The sequence below is a fragment of the Triticum urartu genome, chromosome 7A (assembly GCF_056163025.1).
Source record: "Triticum urartu cultivar PI428250 chromosome 7A, HENAU_Tu73, whole genome shotgun sequence".
Taxonomy (NCBI): Eukaryota; Viridiplantae; Streptophyta; class Magnoliopsida; order Poales; family Poaceae; genus Triticum; species Triticum urartu.
In genome coordinates this window covers 554,895,185-554,919,377 of record NC_141879.1, presented here as the reverse complement: position 1 = coordinate 554,919,377, position 24,193 = coordinate 554,895,185, and the positions used below count along the sequence as shown (strand labels likewise).

Sequence of the window (24,193 nt, the reverse complement as noted above, 5' to 3'; positions counted from 1 at the left end):
GCCCCTAGCTAAGCATAAAAGCAAGGATAGATCTAGGTATTGCCATCTTTGGTTATAGGAAAGAAAAGAGCAAACTTGCTATATATGGAATTAATCTTTATATTTTGATAAATCACATGGCTATTAATGGTGGAAGAAATATTAAGCACATTACGGAAATTTGTATCTAAGCTAGCCTTCATCTCTTTGATAGATTCGTTTTGGTAAGAGAGCAAAAGAGATGTAGATTCAACCTTCTCATTCATGGGGTGCCCAAATATGGTTTTCATCTTTTCATAGGTATCTACGGCATCCCCTTCAAGAAAACCTTCTTCAAATATAGAATCTAAGACATGCTTGAAAGAAGAAGGTAGGGCAACATAAAAGCTCTTTAAGTAAATTTCAATTTGGTATTGGGGCACATAGCTGGCCTTGATCCTTAATAGTCTATCCCAAGCATATTTCAAAGATTCATCAAGTAAATAACGAAAAATTCCGGAATCATCTTCATCAAAATTATTAAGATTCTCATCGATAACTCCAGTAGGTCTTTCCATAGCATCTTTATTTATGAGTTTAGCTAGAATAGAAGCATTGTCCAAGGTACTAAAACTCGGGAGAGAACCCCCAACCCTTTTTGATTCTGGCATGGCGAAAGAAAGATGAGCGAAAAAGAGAGGGCGAATAAAACGGCAAGGGTGAAGTGGGGGAGAGGAAAACGAGAGGCAAATGGCAAATAATGTAATGCGGGAGATAAGGGTTTGTGATGGGTACTTGGTATGTTGACTTTTGCGTAGACTCCCCGGCAACGGCGCCAGAAATCCTTCTTGCTACCTCCTAAGCATTGCGTTGGTTTTCCCTCGAAGAGGAAAGGGTGATGCAACAAAGTAGTGTAAGTATTTCCCTTAGTTTTTGAGAACCAAGGTATCAATCCAGTAGGAGGCCATGCGCAAGTCCCTCGTACCTACACAAACAAATAAAATCCTCGCAACCAACGCAATAAAGGGGTTGTCAATCCCTTCACGGTCACTTACGAAAGTGATATCTGATAGATATGATAAGATAATATTTTTGGTATTTTTTATGATAAAGATGCAAAGTAAAGAAAGAAAAATAAAAGGAAAAGGAAATAGCTTGTTGATGGAAGATTAATATGATGGAAAATAGACCCGGGGGCCATAGGTTTCACTAGTGGCTTCTCTCGAGAGCATAAGTATTACGGTGGGTAAACAAATTACTGTTGAGAAATTGAAAGAATTGAGCATAGTTATGAGAATATCTAGGTATGATCATGTATATAGGCATCACGTCCGAGACAATTAGACCGACTCCTGCTTGCATCTACTACTATTACTCCACACATCGACCGCTATCCAGCATGCATCTAGAGTATTAAGTTCAAAAGAACAGAGTAACGCTTTAAGCAAGATGACATGATGTAGAGGGACAAACTTATGCAATATGATATAAACCCCATCTTGTTATCCTCGATGGCAAAAATACAATACGTGCCTTGCTGCCCCTACTTTCACTAGGAAAGGACACCGCAAGATTGAACCCAAAGCTAAGCACTTCTCCCATTGCAAGAAAGATCAATCTAGTAGGCCAAACCAAACTGATAATTCGAAGAGACTTGCAAATATAACCAATCATACATAAAAGAATTCAGTGAAGATTCAAATATTGTTCATAGATAAACTTGATCGTAAACCCACAATTCATCGGTCTCAACAAACACACCGCAAAAGAAGATTACATCGAATAGATCTCCACAAGAGAGGGGGAGAACTTCGTATTGAGATCCAAAAAGAGAGAAGAAGTCGTCTAGCTAATAACTATGGACCCGAAGGTCTAAAGTAAACTACTCACACTTCATCGGAGAGGCTATGGTGTTGATGAAGAAGCCCTCCGTGATCGATGCCCCCTCCGGCGAAGCTCCGGGAAAGACCCCAAGATGGGATCTCGCGGATACTGAAAGTTACGGTGGTGGAATTAGGGTTTTGGCTCCGTATCTGGTAGTTTGGGGGTACGTAGGTATATATAGGAGGAAGAAGTACATCGGTGGAGCAACATGGGCCCCATGAGGGTGGAGGGCGTGCCAGGGGAGGTAGGCGCGCCCCCCTACCTCGTGCCTTCCTGGTTGATGTCTTGCTGTAGGGTCCTAGTCCTCTGGATCATGTTCGTTCCGAAAATCACGTTCCCGAAGGTTTCATTCCGTTTGGAGTCCGTTTGATATTCTTTTTCTGCAAAACTCTGAAATAGGCAAAAAAACAGCAATTCTGGGCTGGGCCTCCGGTTAATAGGTTAGTCCCAAAAATAATATTAATGTGTATAATAAAGACCAATAATGTCCAAAACAGGATATTATATAGCATGGAACAATCAAAAATTGTAGATACGTTGGAGACGTATCACTCACAAACGTCATCATGGTCCCCAAGAAAGATGATTCACTTCGTATGTGTATCGACTTCAAGCATATCAATCGGGCCTGCCTGAAAGATCATTTTCCTCTCCCCCGCTTCAATCAGATTGTCGACTCGACTGTGGGGTGTGAGCGTTTGTCCTTTTTGGATGCATATTCCGGGTACCACCAGATCTGTCTGTACGGGCCCGATGAAATAAAAATGGCCTTCATCACCCCATTCGGGTATTTTTGTTATGTTACCATGCCTTTTGGTCTCAAGAATGCTGGTGCCATGTTCATGCGCATGATTCAGAAGTTCCTGCTCACTCAAATTAGTCGGAATGTCGAAGCATACATGGATGACATCGTGGTCAAGTCACGCAAAGGTTCCGACCTACTGGCTGACCTCGCTGAAACATTTGCCAACCTAAGAAGATATGATATCAAGCTCAATCCATCGAAATGCACGTTCGGAGTCCCAGGAGGAAAGTTACTCGGTTTTCTTGTTTTCGAATGAGGGATCGACGCAAATCCGGAAAAGATTGGAGCAAACCTTCGAATGAAGAGCCCTGTGCGTGTGCGCGATGTTCACGAGCTTACTTGTTGTTTGGCTGCATTGAGCCGATTCATTTCCTGTCTCGGTGAGAAGGCATTGCCTCTTTACCGACTGATGAAGAAGTCTGATAAGTTCGAGTGGACTCCCGAAGTTAAAGCAACATTTGTAGAGCTCAAAGCCCTGCTTTCCACCCAGCTAGTGCTTGCTGCCCCATTCAGCAAAGAGCCTCTATTGTTGTATATCGCAGCCACTAGAAAGTTTGTCAGCACAGTGCTCACAGTCGAGCGAGAGGAAGAAGGCAAAGCCTAAAAAGTTCAGTGCCTAGTATATTACATCTCTGAAGTCTTGACTCCATTCAAGAAAGGTATCTTCATTACCAGAAGCTGGTTTACGAAATTTATCTGACAACGAAGAAAGTTGCACATTACTTCGCAGACCACTCGATTTCAGTCATCAACGATCTCCATTGTCAGAAATTTTGAACAATCGAGATGCAACCGGTCGAGTGGCCAAATGGGATATTGAACTCCTTCCTCTGGATATCAAGTTCAAAGCAAAAAAGGTAATTAAGTCTCAAGCAATTGCAGATTTCTTGGCCGAGTGGATTGAGCAGCAGAAACCGACTCAAGTTCACTCGGAACACTGGACCATGTTCTTTGACGGATCTAAGATGTTGAATGGTTCTAGTGCTGGAGTGGTTCTAGTATCCCCAAGAGGCGACAAGCTCAGTTACATTCTCCAGATTCACTTTGATTCCTCCAATAATGAAGCTGAGTACGAAGCACTTTTGTATGGGTTGTGTATGGCCATCTCACTCGGCATCCGTCGCCTGATGGTTTACAGCGACTCAGATTTGGTAGTCAATCAAGTGATGAAGGAGTGGGATATCAGGAGCCCTGCCAGATACTGCAATGCACTGAGAAAATTAGAAAAGAAGTTTGAAGGGTTGGAGCTCCACCACATTCCCTAACTCAAGAATCAAGCAGTAATGTGTTCTTGGAGCACCTCCACACCTCGTCAGTACAAGAAGATCCCTTTACGGAGGAGCCCCCACAACCAATAAGTTCAACCAATCCGACTGCAGTTGAAGTGCCAGCGGTTGTCGACCTGATCATGGAAGTTTTAGCAATCACCCCCGACTGGGCAGTGCCATACATTGCAAATCTGCTCAGGCAGGAGCTTCCAAAGAATGAGGATGAGGCTCGACAGATCATCCGTAGATCCAAAGCCTTTAAAGTTATAGGTGGACAACTTTTCAGAGAAAGTGTAACTGGCGTAGCTCAACGATGTATCTCTGCAGAGGAAGGTCAACTGATCTTGAACGAGATCCACTCGGGGACCTGTTGTCACCATGCGTCCTCTCAGACCATCGTGGCTAAAGCATACCAAGCTGGATTCTATTGGCCACGGGCGAACGAAATGGCGAAAGATATAGTTGACAAGTGTGAAGGCTGCCAGTTTTACTCGAACATGTCCAACAAACCTGCATCAACTTTGAAGACTATCTAACTCGTCTGGCCATTTGCGGTGTGGGGACTAGACATGGTTGGGCCTTTGAGAACCGGCAGAAGTGGTTTCACTCATTTGCTCGTGGCAGTCGACAAGTTCACTAAGTGGATTGAAGCAAAACCTATCAAGAACTTAGACTCAAGCACATCCATTAGCTTCATCAAAGAATTGGTGTTCTGGTATGGGGATTCCACACAACATCATTATGGACAATGACTCAAACTTTGATTCTGATGAGTTCAGAGCATACTGTGCTTCCCAAGGCACTCGGGTCGATTACGCATCTGTTGCGCACCCGCAGTCGAATGGGCAAGCTGAAAGAGCAAATGGTTTGATCCTCCAAGGGTTGAAATCCCATTTGATGCGTGACCTCAAGCTCATAGTTGTGGCTTGGGTGACCGAGTTACCATCCATTTTGTGGGGATTAAGGACGACTCCCAATCGGCCGACTGGTCGAACCCCTTTCTTCATGGTATACGGGGCCAAAGTCGTGCTTCCGAGTGATTTGCTGCACAAAGATCCTCGAGTGGTACTTTTCTCAGAAGCCGAAGCAGAGCAAGCACGACAAGTTGCCATTGACCTTCTGGAAGAGGAACGAGAGATGGTGTTGATCCGATCGACCATTTATCAGCAAGACCTCCGTCGATTCCATGCCCGAAGCGTCAAAGGTCGAGCATTTCAGGAAAGAGACCTTGTGCTCCGAGTGCATCAGTAGAAACCTCACAAGCTTGCCCCTGCTTGGGAAGGACCATTCATCATCACCAAGGTACTCCACAATGGGGCGTATCATCTTTACAATGTAGCCAAGAAGCAAGACGAACCACGCTCTTGGAACGCGGATCTACTCCGCTGCTTTTATACCTAAATGCTTAGATCATCGAGTTTTTTGACAGAAAGACCGTAAGGGAGGCCCCTACAGTATAATTGGTGCAACAAACCCAAATTGCAAGTACCATGCCTTGAACCTGGGTGGGTGGGAAGGCATCAACCCCTTCCCACCACTAGGCTATGCCTTAGTCTGCCTCAGATCATCGAGTTGTAATAAGAATCCTTCAGATTGTTTATCAAAGACATAATTTTCGCAGTATCGCAATGATTGTTTTCGCACAAACATGTGTGTCCAAATCCCCCAGTGGGTGGCTTAGCCGCGAACCTGATTCGCCTAAGTTTCAAGACATACTCCGAGTGAAGAGAAACACTCTCACTCGGGGGCTTAGCCGCGAACCCGATTCACCTAAGTTTCAAAACATACTCCGAGTGAAGAGCAACCCTCTCACTCGGGGGCTTAGCTGCGACCCCGTACTCGCCTAAGTTATAAAACACTCCAAGTGAAGAGCAACCCTCTCACTCGGGGGCTTAGCTGCGACCCCGTACTCGCCTAAGTTTCAAAACATACTCCGAATGAAGAGCAACCCTCTCACTCGGGGCTTAGCTGCGACCCCGTACTCGCCTAAGTTTCAAAACATACTCCAAGTGAAGAGCAACCCTCTCACTCGGGGGATTAGCTGCGACCCCGTACTCTCCTAAGTTATAAAACACTCTGAGTGAAGAGCAACCCTCTCACTCGGGGGCTTAGCCGTGACTCTGTACTCGCCTAAGTTTCAACACATACTCCGAGTGAAGAGCAACCCTCTCACTCGGGGGCTTAGCTGCGACCCCGTACTCGCCTAAGTTTCAAAACATACCCCAAGTGAAGAGCAACCCTCTCACTCGGAGGCTTAGCTGCGACCCCATACTCGCCTACGTTTCAAAACATACTCCGAGTGGTGAGCAACCCTCTCACTCGAAGGCTTAGCTGCGACTATGTACTCGCCTAAGTTTCAAAACATACTCCGAGTGGTGAGCAACCCTCTCACTCGGAGGCTTAGCTGCGACCCCGTACTCGCCTAAGTTTCAAAAGATACTCCGAGTGAAGAGCAACCCTCTCACTCGGGGTCTTAGCTGCGATCTTGTACTCGCCTAAGTTATAAACACTCCGAGTGAAGAGCAACCCTCTCACTCGGAAGGAACAAGGTGCGCCCTGAGCGGCGCCACAAGTACAATGACCAGATGCACTCTGAGCTGCACCACAAGTACAACATCTGGATGTACTCTAGGCTGCACCACAAGTACAAACGTCTGGACGCACTCTGAGCTGCGTCACAAGTACAACGTCCAGGTGCACTTTTGAGCTGTGCCACAAGTACAACGTCCAGGTGCACTTTTGAGCTGTGCCACAAGTACAACGTCTACTTCCAGATTCGTCTAAGTCAAAAAATCCAAGAGCATTGGAAACAAAGCAACTGCATTCAAATGAAACAACCAAGTACAGATAAATCCAGTAAGGTTCAGAACCGCAAACAGAAGTACTCGGGCATCAGGCCCGAAGGAGTTTTAATGATTACAAAATCACTCGGCATTCCGAGGCAAATAAAATCAGGTCATCAAGTTTTTTACTCGGCGGGAGGAGGACTTGCTGGCTCGACAAAGGTGTCCAAGTCAATACCATCTGCAATGCGAGTGGCTGCATCAATGAAGGTCTCCATGAAAGACTGAAATTGAAGTTTCTTGGTGTTTGCCACCCGAAGAGCCTTCAACTTTTCCTCCTTGGCGTCCTTGTAGTGAACGCGAACAAGAGATAGTGCCACATCAGCGCCACAGCGGGCAGACGACTTCTTCCATGCTTGCACTCGGGCAGGGATGTCATTGAGTCGAGTCATCAGTGACTTGAGATCATTCTGAAACACATCCTCTGGCCACACTTCCTTGTCGATCTGCGACAGTTCCACTTTCAGTCGGGCGAGATAGTCCAAGACGCTGGCGAGGCGAGATTCCAATCGCAGCACGTTCATAGCAGCTTCATTTTGGATAGGGGAGTTGATGGGATCCAGTCCCGTCTCGATCCGCCCAGTTTCCTCCTCAAAATTCTGACAGAATTCTACACACACAAAAAGGTAATGAATTGGTAGCGACATGGTGAAGAAGTTCTTTGTAATCAGTCGGATAAGGGAAAGTACCTTCAAGCATGAGAAACATCTTCTTGGCAAGACCACCCAGATAAGTTTCCAGTTCGCCCCTCTTCCGAGTGAGAACATCCACTTTGTCAGCCGAAGCCACCTTCTCCTCCTTCAGTTGCACAACCTCTTTATTCGCCTTGTCAACATCAGTTTTTAGCTTGGCGTTCTCCTCTTCCAACTTTCTGATTGAAGCCAGCTTCTTGTCAGCAAGTTCAGTTTTCTCACGCGCCGTCTTCTGCGCTGCCGCAAGATCGAGGTCCTTCTGCTCCAAAGCCTGCTTCATTTTGTCTAAAGAAATAACATTCTTTAGACGAGCTTGGAGTTGACTTTCTTCACTACACACATCTATTTGAGTGGAATCACTTGGTTCAAATGATGAAAAGGAAAAGATGGCAAGGCGATCAATCGACAAATTGTTACCTCCCATGATAACCGCTTCGTCCTAGGCTTTCTTCAGGTTCTCCTTGGCAAACTCCAGGTCGAGATTGAGTTGGATATGCTTCTTCTCCAAATCAGCGTACTTGGTCCCAAGTTCACAAGCTCTCTGCAATCAATAAATAGACAAGTCAGTCGACGCAAACGAAGATCAATTACTTTCGAGTGGAAAGCGTGCAAGATTAAATGGTGTGACGCCCCCGATTTAATTGTACACTAATCATACACGCAAACGTGTACAATTAAGATCAGGGACTCACGGGAAGATATCACAACACAACTCTACAAATAAAATAAGTCATACAAGCATCATATTACAAGCCAGGGGGCCTCGAGGGCTCGAATACAAGAGCTCGATCATAGACGAGTCAGCGGAAGCAACAATATCTGAGTACAGACATAAGTTAAACAAGTCCGCCTTAAGAAGGCTAGCACAAACTGGGATACAGATCGAAAGAGGCACAGGCCTCCTGCCTGGGATCCTCCTAACTACTCCTGGTCATCGTCAGCGGGCATCACGTAGTAGTAGGCACCTCCGGCGTAGTAGGAGTCGTCGCCGAAGGTGGCGTCTGGCTCCTGGGCTCCAACATCTGGTTGCGACAACCAGGTAGGAGGGATAGGGGGAAAAGAGGGAGAAAGCAACCGTGAGTACTCATCCAAAGTACTCGCAAGCAAGGAGCTACACTACAAATGCATGGGTAAATGTGTAAAGGGCCATATCGGTGGAATGAACTGCAGAAAGCCAGAATAAGAGGGGGGATAGCTAATCCTTTCGAAGACTACGCTTCTGGCAGCCTCCGTCTTGCAGCATGTAGAAGAGAGTAGACTAAAGACCTCCAAGTAGCAACGCATAGCATAACCCTAACCGATGATCCTCCCCTCATCGCCCTGTGAGAGAGCGATCACCGGTTGTATCTGGCACTTGGAAGGGTGTGTTTTATTTAGTATCCGGTTCTAGTTGTCATAAGGTCAAGGTACAACTCCAAATCGTCCTGTTACCGAAGATCACGGCTATTCGAATAGATTAACTTCCCTGCAGGGGTGCACCACATTCCCCAACACGCTCGATCCCATTTGGCCGGACACACTTTCCTGGGTCATGCCCGGCCTCGGAAGATCAACACGTCGCAGCCCTACCTAGGCACAACAGAGAGGTCAGCACGCCGGTCTAAATCCTATGGCACAGGGGTCTGGGCCCATCGCCCTTTGCACACCTGCACGTTGCGTACGCGGCCGGAAGCAGACCTAGCCTAGTGGCGTTCCGGTCCAATCCGGCGCGCGCCACTCAGTCGCTGACGTCACGAAGGCTTCGGCTGATACCACGACGCCGGGATACCCATAACTACTCCCGCGTAGATGGTTAGTGCGTATAGACCAAATGGCCAGACTCAGATCAAATACCAAGATCTCGTTAAGCGTGTTAAGTATCCGCGAACGCCGAACAAGGCCAGGCCCACCTCTCTCCTAGGTGGTCGCAACCTGCCCTGTCGCTCCGCCTCAAAGTAACAATCGGGGGCCGTCGGGAACCCAGGCCCACCTCTACCGGGATGGAGCCACCTGCCCCTTCAGCCCCCATCTCCGAACAGTATCACAGGTAAGGTAACTGTGTAAAATATATTGTATATGCCCGTGATCACCTCCCGAAGTGATCACGGCCCAGTAGTATAGCATGGCAGACGGACAAGAGTGTAAGGCCACTGATGGAACACTAGCATCCTATACTAAGCAGTAGGATAGCAGGTAATGGTATCAACAGTAGTAGCAAGGATAGGCTATGCATCAGGATAGGGATAACAGAAAGCAGTAACATACTACACTACTCTAATGCAATCAGTATAGAGAAGAGTAGGCGATATCTGGTGATCAAGGGGGGGGCTTGCCTGGTTGCTCAGACAAGGAGGGGTCGTCAACACCGTAGTCGATAGGGGTACCAGCAGCAGCGTCAGTCTCGGTGTCTATCGAGAGAAGAGGGGGGAGAAACAATAAATATTTAAGCAAGTATATGCATAGTGATGCATGACATGTCAAGTAACGGCGTTAGAGGTGCCCTAACGCGGTAGTAGGTGATACCGGTGAAGGGGGATAACATCCGGGAAAGTATCCCCGGTGTTTCGCGTTTTCGGACAGATGAACCGGAGGGGGAAAGTTGCGTGTTCGCTATGCTAGGGATGCGTGGAGGACGAACGGACCGCGTATCCGGATTCGTCTCGTCGTTCAGAGCAACTTTCATGTTGAAAATATTTTAATCCGAGTTATGGATTAAAAGATATGATTTTCTAAAGATTTTATTAATTTCTGGAATTTAATCAATTGATTAATTAATTCGAAAATAAATTAATGGCATCAGCATGATGTCATGCTGACGTCAGCAGTCAACAGAGTTGACTGGGTCAAACTGACACGTGGGTCCAGTGGGACCCACCTGTCATACACTGTTTAGGTTAATTAGGTCTTAGTTAAACTAATTACTATTTAATTAAACTAACTAGTTAATTAGATTAATTAAACATGATTAATTAACTTAATTAATTCACTTATTGATTAATTAATTAATGTAATTATTATTTATTTATTTTTAATTCTTCTTCTTTTTTTTAATAAAATTCCGGGGCGTGGGCCCCTGTGTCATTGGGCCAAAGGGGCCACAGCGGTTCGGGCTAACGGGTGCTGGGGTGGAGATGGGCGCAATGGGTGTCCAGCACCCGTTCGTTCGAGCGCACGCCAGTGCGGGCGGACCCGGCAGGGGGGGCCGGTGCAGGGGGAGGCCGGTGGCCACGGCGCCGGCCAGGCGGCCAAGGCGGCGAGGAAGCAGCACAGGCGAGGCCACGGTGACCTGGGGAGGTAGCGGCACGGCGGGTGCGGTGGGTAGAGGAGGCAGCAGCAGCCGTGGAGTAGGGGCACGGGGCGTGGGATGGTCGAGGGAGCGGGGCGAGGAGGCCGTGAGCAGCGACAAGCGGCGCATGCGGAGGAGGGAGTAGTGGCAGGGCGAGGTCGGCGACCTAGCGCTGCCGGCGGGGTCGAGCGATGCGGGCGACAGTGGTGTGCGCGGGCGAGCGGCGCTGCCTGCACGTGGCGCGGGTCGTCGGCGACAGAAGCGGGATAGGGGAAGGCGGGGGCCGGCGGCCTCACCAGCATTTGCAGGGGCACATGGGCGGCGAGGCTCGGGGTAGCGGCTCGTGGGGGAGGACGGGGAAGACGTGCGGTGTGGAGGAGATCCGGCGAGGGAGCACTCCGGCGAGGCGGCTCCGGCGAGGTCCAGGCGGCAGCGTCGATGTCTAGGGGGGATGGGCGACGCGATCGGTGCAACGAGCGGACCGATCCCTCGAGGGAGAGGCGCCGAAGGTCCGACGTTGGCAGCGGGCACCGGGACGCCGGCGAGGTGCGGAGGGGGGCGGCATCGGCATCGGCGGGGTGGGGGGCACGGTCGCCCCGATCCAGACGGGGGGGGAGGGGAGCGAGGGGAGTGGGGAGGTTTCGTGGGGGAGAAAGTGGGGGGGGATCGTGGCTCGATCCAGATCCAGCGGGGGGGCGAGTGGGGGGGAGTGGGTAGCAGTTTAGGGTTTCGGGGGATAGGGCCATATAGGCCAGGGAGGTGCGGGGTGGGCCGGCCTTGTTGGGCCTGAGACCAGCTGGGCCGAGGCCCACGGGAGAGGGGGGTTTATTTGTTTTGTCTGTTTTCCTTTTATTTATTTCCTTTTCTGTTTTTCTTTTAATTCCAATATATTTTAACTCTATTAAGATAAATAATTAGTGCCTAAATTAGTGTTGTAAATTAAGCCTCTGCCATAAAAGCTTGACTTCCAAATAAATTAGTTTAGGATTTTAAAAAAAATACAAAAGTCATTTATTTAGTTGTTTTAGCCACTGGATTAATTACTTTTGAGCATTTAAACATGTTTTAAAGGTTTGGTTTCTCCACCAATATTTATTAGGAATTACTTGCTACATTTAGAACATTTTAGTTTTGACTTTTGAAAACTCTTCTAGTTTGACTTTATTTCAAATTTGAATTTGAACGAGTTTTGAATCATCGCGAGATTATTAACCGTAATCGTGGTGACGTGGCAGCATTAGCGGGGGATCACTGTAGCCTAATTAGCCGGGCGTCACAATTCTCCTTCACTACAAGAAATCTCGTCCCGAGATTTAAGAGGGGAGTAAGGGGGAAAGTTCTGGTTACGATATTCTAACGGATCTTCTCGAAGAAGTTAATCCCTTTCGTTGATGTCTTCAATTCTTTATTCCAATGCATCATGATGAAGTTGTCGTCCTTCCTTCGGGGAACTCCATCGTACTTACGAATAGGTAAGGGGCAGCTCTACCACGATAGGATGTTATAAGGGAAAATCATCTGGGGTATCCCAAGAATGAACATATGAGTATCTCTCGAGTTGAACAAATGATACACATCGAGAGCAAAGTAGGACAGTGCAATAAGTAGTTTCGAGCGGATAGGCAATCATTCATTGCCTGAAACATGGTGTGAAAGGGGTTCAGAGCAATGGGAATAAGTATTGTGTCTGATACCAGAATTGATGACCTTTCGAAAGGTGGCTCGTGAAGTACTTACGAAGCCACGCGTGAGGAATAACTTTGGCCACATAGGTGTACAGGAGAGTCAGGTTTCGATCATGTGGAACTATGGGTTATGGGCCCACCATGTGGTTAAAAATAGGAAAAGCGTTGATATCTTGCATGGTCATGATAGCAAGACATGTCAGAGGGTAGCCTATCAGTTATGTTGGCAACAATGTCGATACCAAGGGCGAGGGACGAAGAGAACCATTTTCCTGCTCGTTGAACGAGGCGGACCATTAGGCAAAGTTCTCGTCCATCAGTGGCTACCGAAATGTCATCAATTGTAGTAATAGGGTCTTGCTGACAGAATGGTACACCGAGGTGTTTACATAAGTAGGAGAATATTACTGCTTATATATTATAGATCACAAGGAGGTTTAAACAAACCAATGGAAGGAAAATGTGACCATCAGATCAAACAGAACAGTGGAAAGGATAATGTGTTTGACACATATACCAGGGGTATACCCTTCCCAAGGACAAGCAGAGCATGATATCCAAGACAGTATATAATGTACAAAACTCCTTAGGTAGGGGAGAGAAATTTCATGACATTACCCGTACATCGGTGTTCGGATAATTGAGCAGGAAACATTTAGCATTGGGCTTCAAATGGTCTTGTTGAAAATTGAAGTACCATAGGCATGCTCCGAGAAAGCATTGACATGGTCATCAGGTGAAGATCAGACTTTGGAAACACAAAGGATCCATCAGGAATAACTTGTAGAATAAGCCTTACAATTTCCTCATGGAAGAATGGATAACCTTGCTGAAAAGGAATCTATAACAATATGGCCAACCGGCCAGGTGTGCTAGGCACGACACCACCTTACCGGGTCACATAAGACCAATGTTATAACTCTTGGAAATATGTTCCAACCATCATATCTGACCGAGATTCAGATCTGATTGGTGTCAGGTTAACTCAGACTCAGGAGGCCCGAGGAGAAAAGGTGCGACACAAATTGTCAAGATGATATTGTAAGATTCTCGGGAATTGAACTGTGGAAGCAAGTTCCGAATCATGAGTTCATTATTAAATCAAGGATAGAATGAGGTGGCTGATGAACTCAGCGACAATTCGTCGAGATTAACAAAAGATGGATTTCCACAATTAAGTGAACAAGGAGATGACATTTGTCAGATCAAATGATATAAGGAAGTATGCTCATGGAAAACATACACAATTAAACGTTGGTTGATAGGTGCGCCCAAAATATGGGTTGGGTTGCACGACCAATGTCAGAATGGTGATTCAATAATCAATAGTCTAAGAACGAACGGCCGACCATTAACTTCAAAGCAATAGGGTTGCTAGAAGTGCCGAATCCAAACAACACCGTTCACTTGTTGGTACCCCGGTTGGAATCAACGCGAGGACCAAGAAAGAATGGTGATGATGAGAAGTATCACTATACCAAGAATTCTTAAGAGGTGGTGAAATTATCACAACATTCTTGACATAAAAGATGGTAATACTCCAAGGTAAAGGAGAACAAATGCTGGATAGCAAGGATCTCAAGGTATAACACAAAACACGAACAAGTTTGTGTTGAACGGAAGGCAATCGAGGGGTCGATGATAACACAAATCATCGAGGGCAAGGATGGTATTTCTCATCAGGAATTCAATTGATATCCTTGAGGAGCTCGAAATGTTGATGATGATCATGACAATTTCTGTCGAGAGGTTTCATGGAGATGTAATCGGTCGGCGATGACATCAAGTCAAACGAATGATGAAGTGAAAGGTTATTGGAACCATGGGTACGACACAAACTTGAAATCAAGTTTGTTGTTTGAGGTGAAACAATAAGACAAGGAAGATCGACGTAAGCTTAGCCCATCGTCGAAATTGTGCTCCGGAAAGAAGGACCAGGTAGCACAGTTAAAATTTGGCACGATAATGATATAGCCGAGCAGGCTAGGATTTACGTGATCGAGTTCAAACTCGGACTTAAAGAAGATTATCAAGAGTTGTTGAACCGTAGGGCAGACTCGGTTCAGTTATCGGTGTCTTTGAGGGGTTCTAACAACTGAGAACCCGTTGGAAAAATGGAATTGGCAAGAATATTAGTTGATGAAGAACTCATAAGAAGTTATGTATCCCGTGGTATCCTCGAGATACCAGGGGGTAATACTCGACGACAGATCAAAGTAGAGGTTGGACTGGGGTATTGCTCTGCAAAAGAGAAGTGCTTAAACTTGCACGAGAAACGGTACCTAAAAGAGAACATGGTCGAAACCACGATTGCAAAAGGCCAGATCCCAGATATAATATGAACTTATACCAAGGGAGTAATTAATTTAAGAGAAGATTTAATAATAAGATCTACATCGTGTCCATGGGCATGAACACAAAGTTCAAGGTCGACTCCCACTTCTTCAATGCATAACCTTACATTTACCTCCCCTTTTCGAAGTTGTAGTGTTGAAAAGTTATCTGACGAAGCGTCAGCAGGGTATAACCCGCATAACTTTCGAGGTCACACAAATTAAGGAAGACATAGGTTCAACCCGTCAGGGTATCATGGAAACATATACCACAAGCTATGAGAGTAAATATTACCAGCTCGAAAGCAGAGCATGGTTGGCAAAAGGAGAGGATACAAATTACCAAAGGCATTATGTATCGGAGAAAGAACTCACAAGGTGATTAATTATGAAGGACATGGTCGGATAATAATCCAACAGTGGATATGGTGATCCACAATGGAGCTGATGTGAGTATCGATACCCAATCAGAGGAAGAAAGAATGCAAATGCATCGTTTTACAGAACATCTGAATAATTCAACGTTTAAATAACAAAGGAATTATGATTTTCAATTCAAGGGATCAGGAGCAAACGCTCTGATCAAGGACGGACAAGTTGAATAGACTTAGGGGTACAATCGATGGCAATCTGATTGGCCGAGGACCAGCTCACGTTTTAAATGACATCTGAGCTAGAAGGATGAATTCTATGATCTGAGTGAGGATTGCGAGCTTCGCAACATATTGAGTCAATCGACTCAAAATGATATTGACAAGGTTGCCAATAAGATTACTATACTTATGGGATTAACCATAATGCAAGCAAGCAAGAATTTCAGGAGCAATAGGTTGCTCAGGATTTTCGGAAGACCGAAAGGTATTTCGAAGAATTTGTGAACTGCATGAATATCTGGGGATGAGCGGATACTCGATAAATGCGAGTAATTATCCGTAGTGGTATGCATGTGGCAAAGAACTGCAAGGCAGTAGGCACAAAGTATTCTCGGGGTATCTTATAATAATAAGACCAACTGGGGATGAAAGTAAGAACGACAGGTGTAAGTATTTATCCATAGGGATATTTCGGTGCAAGGGAATTGCAAAAGCAACGGGCACAAGGTCTTGAGAGAATATCAAAGAGTATCTTCGAAATCTTCTAGTGCAGCCAGCGATCATCTGGACTGAAGGGGCTCTCCGGGAGAAATTATTTTCGAGAACCTAAAGTTAGATTTTAGTAAAAATCGTTTAACCCGAATAGAAGAGAGTTCAGAATCCCAGAGTAAAGATCGAGAAGTAAAAGATCCTAATACCACCCAATGGCGACGTGGACCCATGGGCCGCACAGCCATGTTAGTAAAAGTTTTGCAAGGTCTAGACTCGACTTCGGCCAAGGAGTGTGGAAGGGGGGTTCCTACAGGCAGTCGGCTCTGATACCAACTTGTGACGCCCCCGATTTAATCGTACACTAATCATACACGCAAACGTGTACGATTAAGATCAGGGACTCACGGGAAGATATCACAACACAACTCTACAAATAAAATAAGTCATACAAGCATCATATTACAAGCCAGGGGGCCTCGAGGGCTCGAATACAAGAGCTCGATCATAGACGAGTCAGCGGAAGCAACAATATCTGAGTACAGACATAAGTTAAACAAGTCTGCCTTAAGAAGGCTAGCACAAACTGGGATACAGATCGAAAGAGGCATAGGCCTCCTGCCTGGGATCCTCCTAACTACTCCTGGTCGTCGTCAGCGGGCATCACGTAGTAGTAGGCACCTCCGGCGTAGTAGGAGTCGTCGCCGAAGGTGGCGTCTGGCTCCTGGGCTCCAACATCTGGTTGCGACAACCAGGCAGGAGGGATAGGGGGAAAAGAGGGAGAAAGCAACCGTGAGTACTCATCCAAAGTACTCGCAAGCAAGGAGCTACACTACAAATGCATGGGTAAAAGTGTAAAGGGCCATATCGGTGGACTGAACTACAGAAAGCCAGAATAAGAGGGGGGATAGCTAATCCTTTCGAAGACTACGCTTCTGGCAGCCTCCGTCTTGCAGCATGTAGAAGAGAGTAGACTAAAGACCTCCAAGTAGCAACGCATAGCATAACCCTAACCGATGATCCTCCCCTCGTCGCCCTGTGAGAGAGCGATCACCGGTTGTATCTGGCACTTGGAAGGGTGTGTTTTATTTAGTATCCGGTTCTAGTTGTCATAAGGTCAAGGTACAACTCCAAATCGTCCTGTTACCGAAGATCACGGCTATTCGAATAGATTAACTTCCCTGCAGGGGTGCACCACATTCCCCAACACGCTCGATCCCATTTGGCCGGACACACTTTCCTGGGTCATGCCCGGCCTCGAAAGATCAACACGTCGCAGCCCTACCTAGGCACAACAGAGAGGTCAGCACGCCGGTCTAAATCCTATGGCGCAGGGGTCTGGGCCCATCGCCCTTTGCACACCTGCACGTTGCGTACGCGGCCGGAAGCAGACCTAGCCTAGTGGCGTTCCAGTCCAATCTGGCGCGCGCCACTCAGTCGTTGACGTCACGAAGGCTTCGGCTGATACCACGACGCCGGGATACCCATAACTACTCCCGCGTAGATGGTTAGTGCGTATAGACCAAATGGCCAGACTCAGATCAAATACCAAGATTTCGTTAAGCGTGTTAAGTATCCGCGAACGCCGAACAAGGCCAGGCCCACCTCTCTCCTAGGTGGTCGCAACTTGCCCTGTCGCTCCGCCTCAAAGTAACAATCGGGGGCCGTCGGGAACCCAGGCCCACCTCTACCGGGATGGAGCCACCTGCCCCTTCAGCCCCCATCTCCGAACAGTATCACAGGTAAGGTAACTGTGTAAAATATATTGTATATGCCCGTGATCACCTCCCGAAGTGATCACGGCCCAGTAGTATAGCATGGCAGACGGACAAGAGTGTAAGGCCACTGATGGAACACTAGCATCCTATACTAAGCAGTAGGATAGCAGGTAATGGTATCAACAGTAGTAGCAAGGATAGGCTATGCATCAGGATAGGAATAACGGAAAGCAGTAACATACTACACTACTCTAATGCAAGCAGTATAGAGAAGAGTAGGCGATATCTGGTGATCAAGGGGGGGGGGCTTGCCTGGTTGCTCAGACAAGGAGGGGTCGTCAACACCGTAGTCGATAGGGGTACCAACAGCAGCGTCAGTCTCGGTGTCTATCGAGAGAAGAGGGGGGAGAAACAATAAATATTTAAGGAAGTATATGCATAGTGATGCATGACATGTCAAGTAACGGCGTTAGAGGTGCCCTAACGCGGTAGTAGGTGATACCGGTAAAGGGGGATAACATCCGGGAAAGTATCCCCGGTGTTTCGCGTTTTCGGACAGATGAACCGGAGGGGGAAAGTTGCGTGTTCGCTATGCTAGGGATGCGTGGAGGACGAACGGACCGCGTATCCGGATTCGTCTCGTCGTTCAGAGCAACTTTCATGTTGAAAATATTTTAATCTGAGTTACGGATTAAAAGATATGATTTTCTAAAGATTTTATTAATTTCTAGAATTTAATCAATTGATTAATTAATTCGAAAATAAATTAATGGCATCAGCATGATGTCATGCTGACGTCAGCAGTCAACAGAGTTGACTGGGTCAAACTGACACGTGGGTCCAGTGGGACCCACCTGTCATACACTGTTTAGGTTAATTAGGTCTTAGTTAAACTAATTACTATTTAATTAAACTAACTAGTTAATTAGATTAATTAAACATGATTAATTAACTTAATTAATTCACTTATTGATTAATTAATTAATGTAATTATTATTTATTTATTTTTAATTCTTCTTCTTTTTTTTAATAAAGTTCTGGGGCGTGGGCCCCTGTGTCATTGGGCCAAAGGGGCCACAGCGGTTCGGGCTAACGGGTGCTGGGGTGGAGATGGGCGCAATGGGTGTCCAGCACCCGTTCGTTCGAGCGCACGCCAGTGCGGGCGGACCCGGCAGGGGGGGCCGGTGCAGGGGGAGGCCGGTGGCCACGGCGCCGGCCAGGCGGCCGAGGCGGCGAGGAAGCAGCACAGGCGAGGCCACGGTGACCTGGGGAGGTAGCGGCACGGCGGGTGCGGTGGGTAGAGGAGGCAGCAGCAGCCGTGGAGTAGGGGCACGGGGTGTGGGATGGTCGAGGGAGCGGGGCGAGGAGGCCGTGAACAGCGACAAGCGGCGCATGCGGAGGAGGGAGTAGTGGCAGGGCGAGGTCGGCGACCTAGCGCTGCCGGCGGGGTCGAGCGATGCGGGCGACAGTGGTGTGCGCGGGCGAGCGGCGCTGCCTGCACGTGGCGCGGGTCGTCGGCGACAGAAGCGGGATAGGGGAAGGCGGGGGCCGGCGGCCTCACCAGCGTTTGCAGGGGCACATGGGCGGCGAGAATTGGGGTAGCGGCTCGTGGGGGAGGACGGGGAAGACGTGCGGTGTGGAGGAGATCCGGCGAGGGAGCGCTCCGGCGAGGCGGCTCCGGCGAGGTCCAGGCGGCAGCGTCGATGTCTAGGGGGGATGGGCGACGCGATCGGTGCAACAAGCGGACCGATCCCTCGAGGGAGAGGCGTGGAAGGTCCGGCGTTGGCAGCAGGCACCGGGACGCCGGCGAGGTGCGGAGGGGGGCGGCATCGGCGTCGGCGGGGTGGGGGGCACGGTCGCCCCGATCCAGACGGGGGGGGGGGAGGGGAGCGAGGGGAGTGGGGAGGTTTCGTGGGGGAGAGAGTGGGGGGGATCGTGGCTCGATCCAGATCCAGCGGGGGGGAGTGGGGGGGAGTGGGTAGCGGTTTAGGGTTTCGGGGGATAGGGCCATATAGGCCAGGGAGGTGCGGGGTGGGCTGGCCTTGTTGGGCCTGAGACCAGCTGGGCCGAGGCCCACGGGAGAGGGGGGGTTTATTTGTTTTGTCTGTTTTCCTTTTATTTATTTCCTTTTCTGTTTTTCTTTTAATTCCAATTTATTTTAACTCTATTAAGATAAATAATTAGTGCCTAAATTAGTGTTGTAAATTAAGCCTCTGCCATAAAAGCTTGACTTCCAAATAAATTAGTTTAGGATTTTTAAAAAAATACAAAAGTCATTTATTTAGTTGTTTTAGCCACTGGATTAATTACTTTTGAGCATTTAAACATGTTTTAAAGGTTTGGTTTCTCCACCAATAGTTATTAGGAATTACTTGGTACATTTAGAACATTTTAGTTTTGACTTTTGAAAACTCTTCTAGTTTGACTTTATTTCAAATTTGAATTTGAACGAGTATTGAATCATCGCGAGATTATTAACCGTAATCGTGGTGACGTGGCAGCATTAGCGGGGGATCACTGTAGCCTAATTAGCCGGGCGTCACAAATGGCCACAACAAAAAAGTTCTAAGACTGCTGCTGAATCGCACATTCAACAGCAGTCTCAGGGACTACACCCAGTGGGTGCACTTAGCATGCCCCCACTGGTTTGATTTCCCACTCAGCATGGTCCGCCCAGCCCGAGTGGAAGGAGTAAAAAAACATCTGTTCTAAGACCACCGTCGACTGCCCGCAGTCAACAGCGGTCTCGGGGACTACACCCAGTGGGTGCACTCAGCGTGCCCCCGCTGGAACAAGAACTCACTCGACACAATCTGTCTAATTCAAGTGAAAGAAGCTACACAGCTACAAGAAACACCCAGTGGGTGTACAGATGCAAGGTGTAGACTGACATCTTACGAATAATAAAGCAGCAGTTTTCAGATAGCATATCCTAACAGAACAAGAATCGAGTTGGAAAAGCAATCGGAGATCAACCTACAATCCCACTTACTCGGACATTAGCTTGAAGAGCAGAGCTGGCGTTGTAGGCACCCTTGCTGGTGTCATACACCACCTTCAGTCGGTCCATCATCACACCCGTCTGGATCATAACTTCTTTGGCAGCTCCCACTTGGTCCTCCGGGATGTGGTGCAGAGCAAACGGAACAGACGAGGGAACCAATGATGTGGGCGGTGGAGTTGGAGCTTGAGGTTGTACGATCGGGCTGGGAGCTGGAGCAGTCAACACCGAAGGCTGGTCAGTCAACAAGGGATCAGCAAACGAGATAGCAGTCCGTACTTGACCACCAAGTTGCTGAACTTAAGGTTCAGATTCTTGGTGAGGTGCTTTGTTGGCAGGCACCCTCCTGCTCAAACTCCTAACCCTTCTCCCTGTATTCCTTGAAGGCACTTCATCATCATCATCATTGTCCAGAAGCTAAATAACTTTTGTCGGCACTACAAAACACTTGGCAAAAAGGTTTCAGTCGCTTACCAAAACTATAGGAAAAGCAAAGGCATAGCTGTGGGATCTAACCCGCCCGAGAAGTGGCCGCGTCTGAGGTTTCCGCGTCACCTCGCTCCTCGTCGGCTTCCATGGATGTTGCAGAAGTGGCAGCACTGAAAGTTCCAAATTTCACTCGGTCAAGCTAAAGAAGAAGGTCATAGTGGAAACAAAAGACAAAGATAAGAAACACTTACGCCGAAGCAACAGACACGGCCACCTTGATCCTGGGCAGAGCCTTCCGGGGCTTCGGTGGAAACACTCTGGGCTGTTTCGCACTCAGTGAGACCACTTTGCCGCGTCCTCCCGCGGGATCCTGCGACTGCTTGGAGCGCAGCTCAGAGCGGGGCGGCGAGTTGACTTCTTCACTGCTACCAGAGTCCTCGTTGTTCTCCTCGTTCTCGTCCGCAGACTGATAATCATCGCTCTCACCATCACTCTCAACTCCTTCCTGGTACTGCTCTCCGTTCGGCATCGAGTACATCTTGGGGAAAATCTGCAAGACACAAGTTACAAACATCAGTCGGATTCAAGAACAATCGCAGGTCGAAAAGAAAAAACACTCGGTAAATCGCGCCTGACCTCTTATGGAGTGTTGTTGGCGTCGTATGGCAGAATCCTCCTGGTCCCCCTGGGGTTATCCTTGTTCACAGTAATGCTCCTGAGCCACTGGGCCACCGTCTCCTCGTCAACCTCCTCCGGGTGGATTCGAGATGTGTCTCCGGGGCCCGAGTACATCCACATCGGGTGATCACGAGCTTGGAGAGGCTGGATGCGTCGACTAAGGAACACCATCCATGCCGGTCACACCCTCCCAGACTAAATTAACGAACGCGTCGACTAAAAGGGACACCTCACCTTTCTCTTCCACGGTTACAACCAGAGAAGAAGGCTGGTGGAGTCTCTCCATAGTGAAAGGGGGGAGGCCGGTCGACTGACCGAGGGTCGGGATGTACTTGCAGTAGAACCAGGTCGACTACCATCCTCTGACTGACTCGGGAAAGGTCATGGGGGGGAGTACTTCTACCTCTAGTTTGGATCCCCAACTCCCCGCACATCTAGATCACGTGCGTCTTTTCATCACTCGGATTTGCCTTTTTTATCGGATGACAACGACAAGTGAAGATATGTTTGAACAGGCCCCAGTGCGGCTGGCAACCGAGGAAGTTCTCGCAGATAGAAACAAATGCAACGAGATACGAGATTGTGTTGGGTGGAAAGTGATGGATCTGAGCCCCAAAGAAATTCAAAAAGCCCCGGAAGAACGGATGTGGGGGCAGAGAGAAACCTCGGTCGACGTGGGTGGTGAGGAGGACGAACTCGCCCTCGCGCGGCTGGGGCTCGGATTCATTCCCCGGCAGCCTCCAGGAGCCGTGAGCAATCAGGCCATCATTGGTAAGATTCTCCAGGTCCTCCTTCACGATGGTGGATCGGATCCAGTCCCCCTGGATCCGACCAGGCGGCAGTCCGGACCGCAACGACGTCCCCTTGGCCATCTTCTTGCCCTTCGCCGCCGCCGTCGCCTTCTTTGCGCGCTCCACGGCCGCATCCTTATCCTTCACCATGGTGGCATAGTGCGAGCAGGCCGGGCGGAAGCGACGAGAGCGGAGAGAAGCAAGGTGGAGAAGTAGAGAGAAAAGGAATCGAATGGGCGCACAGTGCATCACTTCGGCCTCGACGCCTTTTATGGACCTGCTTCCGAGTGGCTGACCCGTGGGCCCGAGCGATCCTGTCGCATCCCGTAACAGCCGCTCGCTCAATACATGGCGAAAAAGCGGTGCGGGGATTGAGGCGTCTCTGTGTACCCGTTCCGTTTACTATGCCACGCTCCGTCCCGCGCGCTTCTCCAAAATTTCGAATCCCGTGAGATCCGGGAACCGCAGAGCAATCAATCGCATCGAAGATATCACCATCTAATTCACTCGAAGATTTACAAGCATATTTCACTCGGCGGACTCAAGAGTCGGAATCGATCAAGGCGACTGATCCAGGGTTAAAGAACCAGTGTGCTTTCCAGACTTTGATTAAATGCCTCTGAAGCATGGAATCGAGTCGGAACCAACTTCAACCCTTCTTCACTCGGACCTAAATCCATTTGGGGGCTAATGACGATGACATGTACCTAGGGTAGGGTCTTAGGCCTGTCCTAGACACCCTACTCTAGGACACTGCCCTAGAGTTAAACACATTCAAAGATCAACAAAAGATACCGATTGAAACAACCCCTAGATGGAATCCACTCGACGGAGTATTCCACTCGGATATCCCAATTCCACTTGACCATTGTAACGCCACTCGACCATATGAAGAATCACTCGGAGCATAGAAGGCCAACAATCTCCCAGGATGCCAACGGTCACGCATTCACTCTGTAGTCATAAAGATAATTAATAGCAGGCGTTACCAGTAGCACTCCTGTCTTAACTCACATTGAACCCTGTGTAACCGAGGGCTGGAGGGGCCTGGCGCACTCTATATAAGCCACCCCCTCCTCTGGCACAAGGGTTCGCACCCCTGTAACTCTCACGCATAATCCAGTCGACAAGCCTCCGAGGCACCGAGACGTAGGGCTGTTACCTCCTCCGAGAGGGGCATGAACTCGTAAAACTTGCGCGTACAACCTCACTGTAGCTAGGGCCTTGCCTCCTCCTACGCACCCCCTACTCTTACTGTCAGACTCACTCCCACGACATCGACGACTCCGACCGCAACCGAAGTACGACTTTCGCCGACAGTCTCACCTGCATAGCCCGAACCCGGGATCCGACCAGCCTACACACCAAACCACTATCCCTGCCTCCACGACTAACCACACCTCCCCAGCGAGCTCGACGTGCTTCCAACCTTGCATCCGCATCCCCCACTGAACGGAGGATGCAACCCCTAGCGGCGTCATTCATCTCCCATAGGAAGGATGCAACCAAGCACAACGACATTCGTCTCCCCGAGGATGCAATGCCTGCCGGCCATTCATCTCCCGACGAAGGATGCAACAACCCGCGGTGAGGCCATTCCTCTCCCTCCAGTCACCACCATCTCGTCTTCCTACCCGAAGCAGCGTCAAGCTCACCGAACCACCAAACAGGAGGATGCAACACCTGGCGAGGTGCCATTCATCTCCCAGAGCTTCGCCCGACACCACCACTACAACCACCACACGGCAAAACGCAGCCGCA

At 48.5% G+C, this 24,193-nt stretch overlaps 1 protein-coding gene across 1 annotated transcript; it reads right to left on the bottom strand.

Annotated features, from left to right (window-relative positions):
- Positions 1-6,883: 6,883 nt before the first annotated feature.
- Positions 6,884-7,730, bottom strand: LOC147960416 (uncharacterized). Its single transcript, XM_087533340.1, has 2 exons — positions 7,448-7,730; positions 6,884-7,368 (listed from the first exon to the last, which is right to left on the bottom strand). Exons 1-2 carry the CDS (start codon positions 7,728-7,730, stop codon positions 6,884-6,886), a joined length of 768 nt encoding a protein of 255 aa, XP_087389466.1.
- Positions 7,731-24,193: the final 16,463 nt, after the last annotated feature.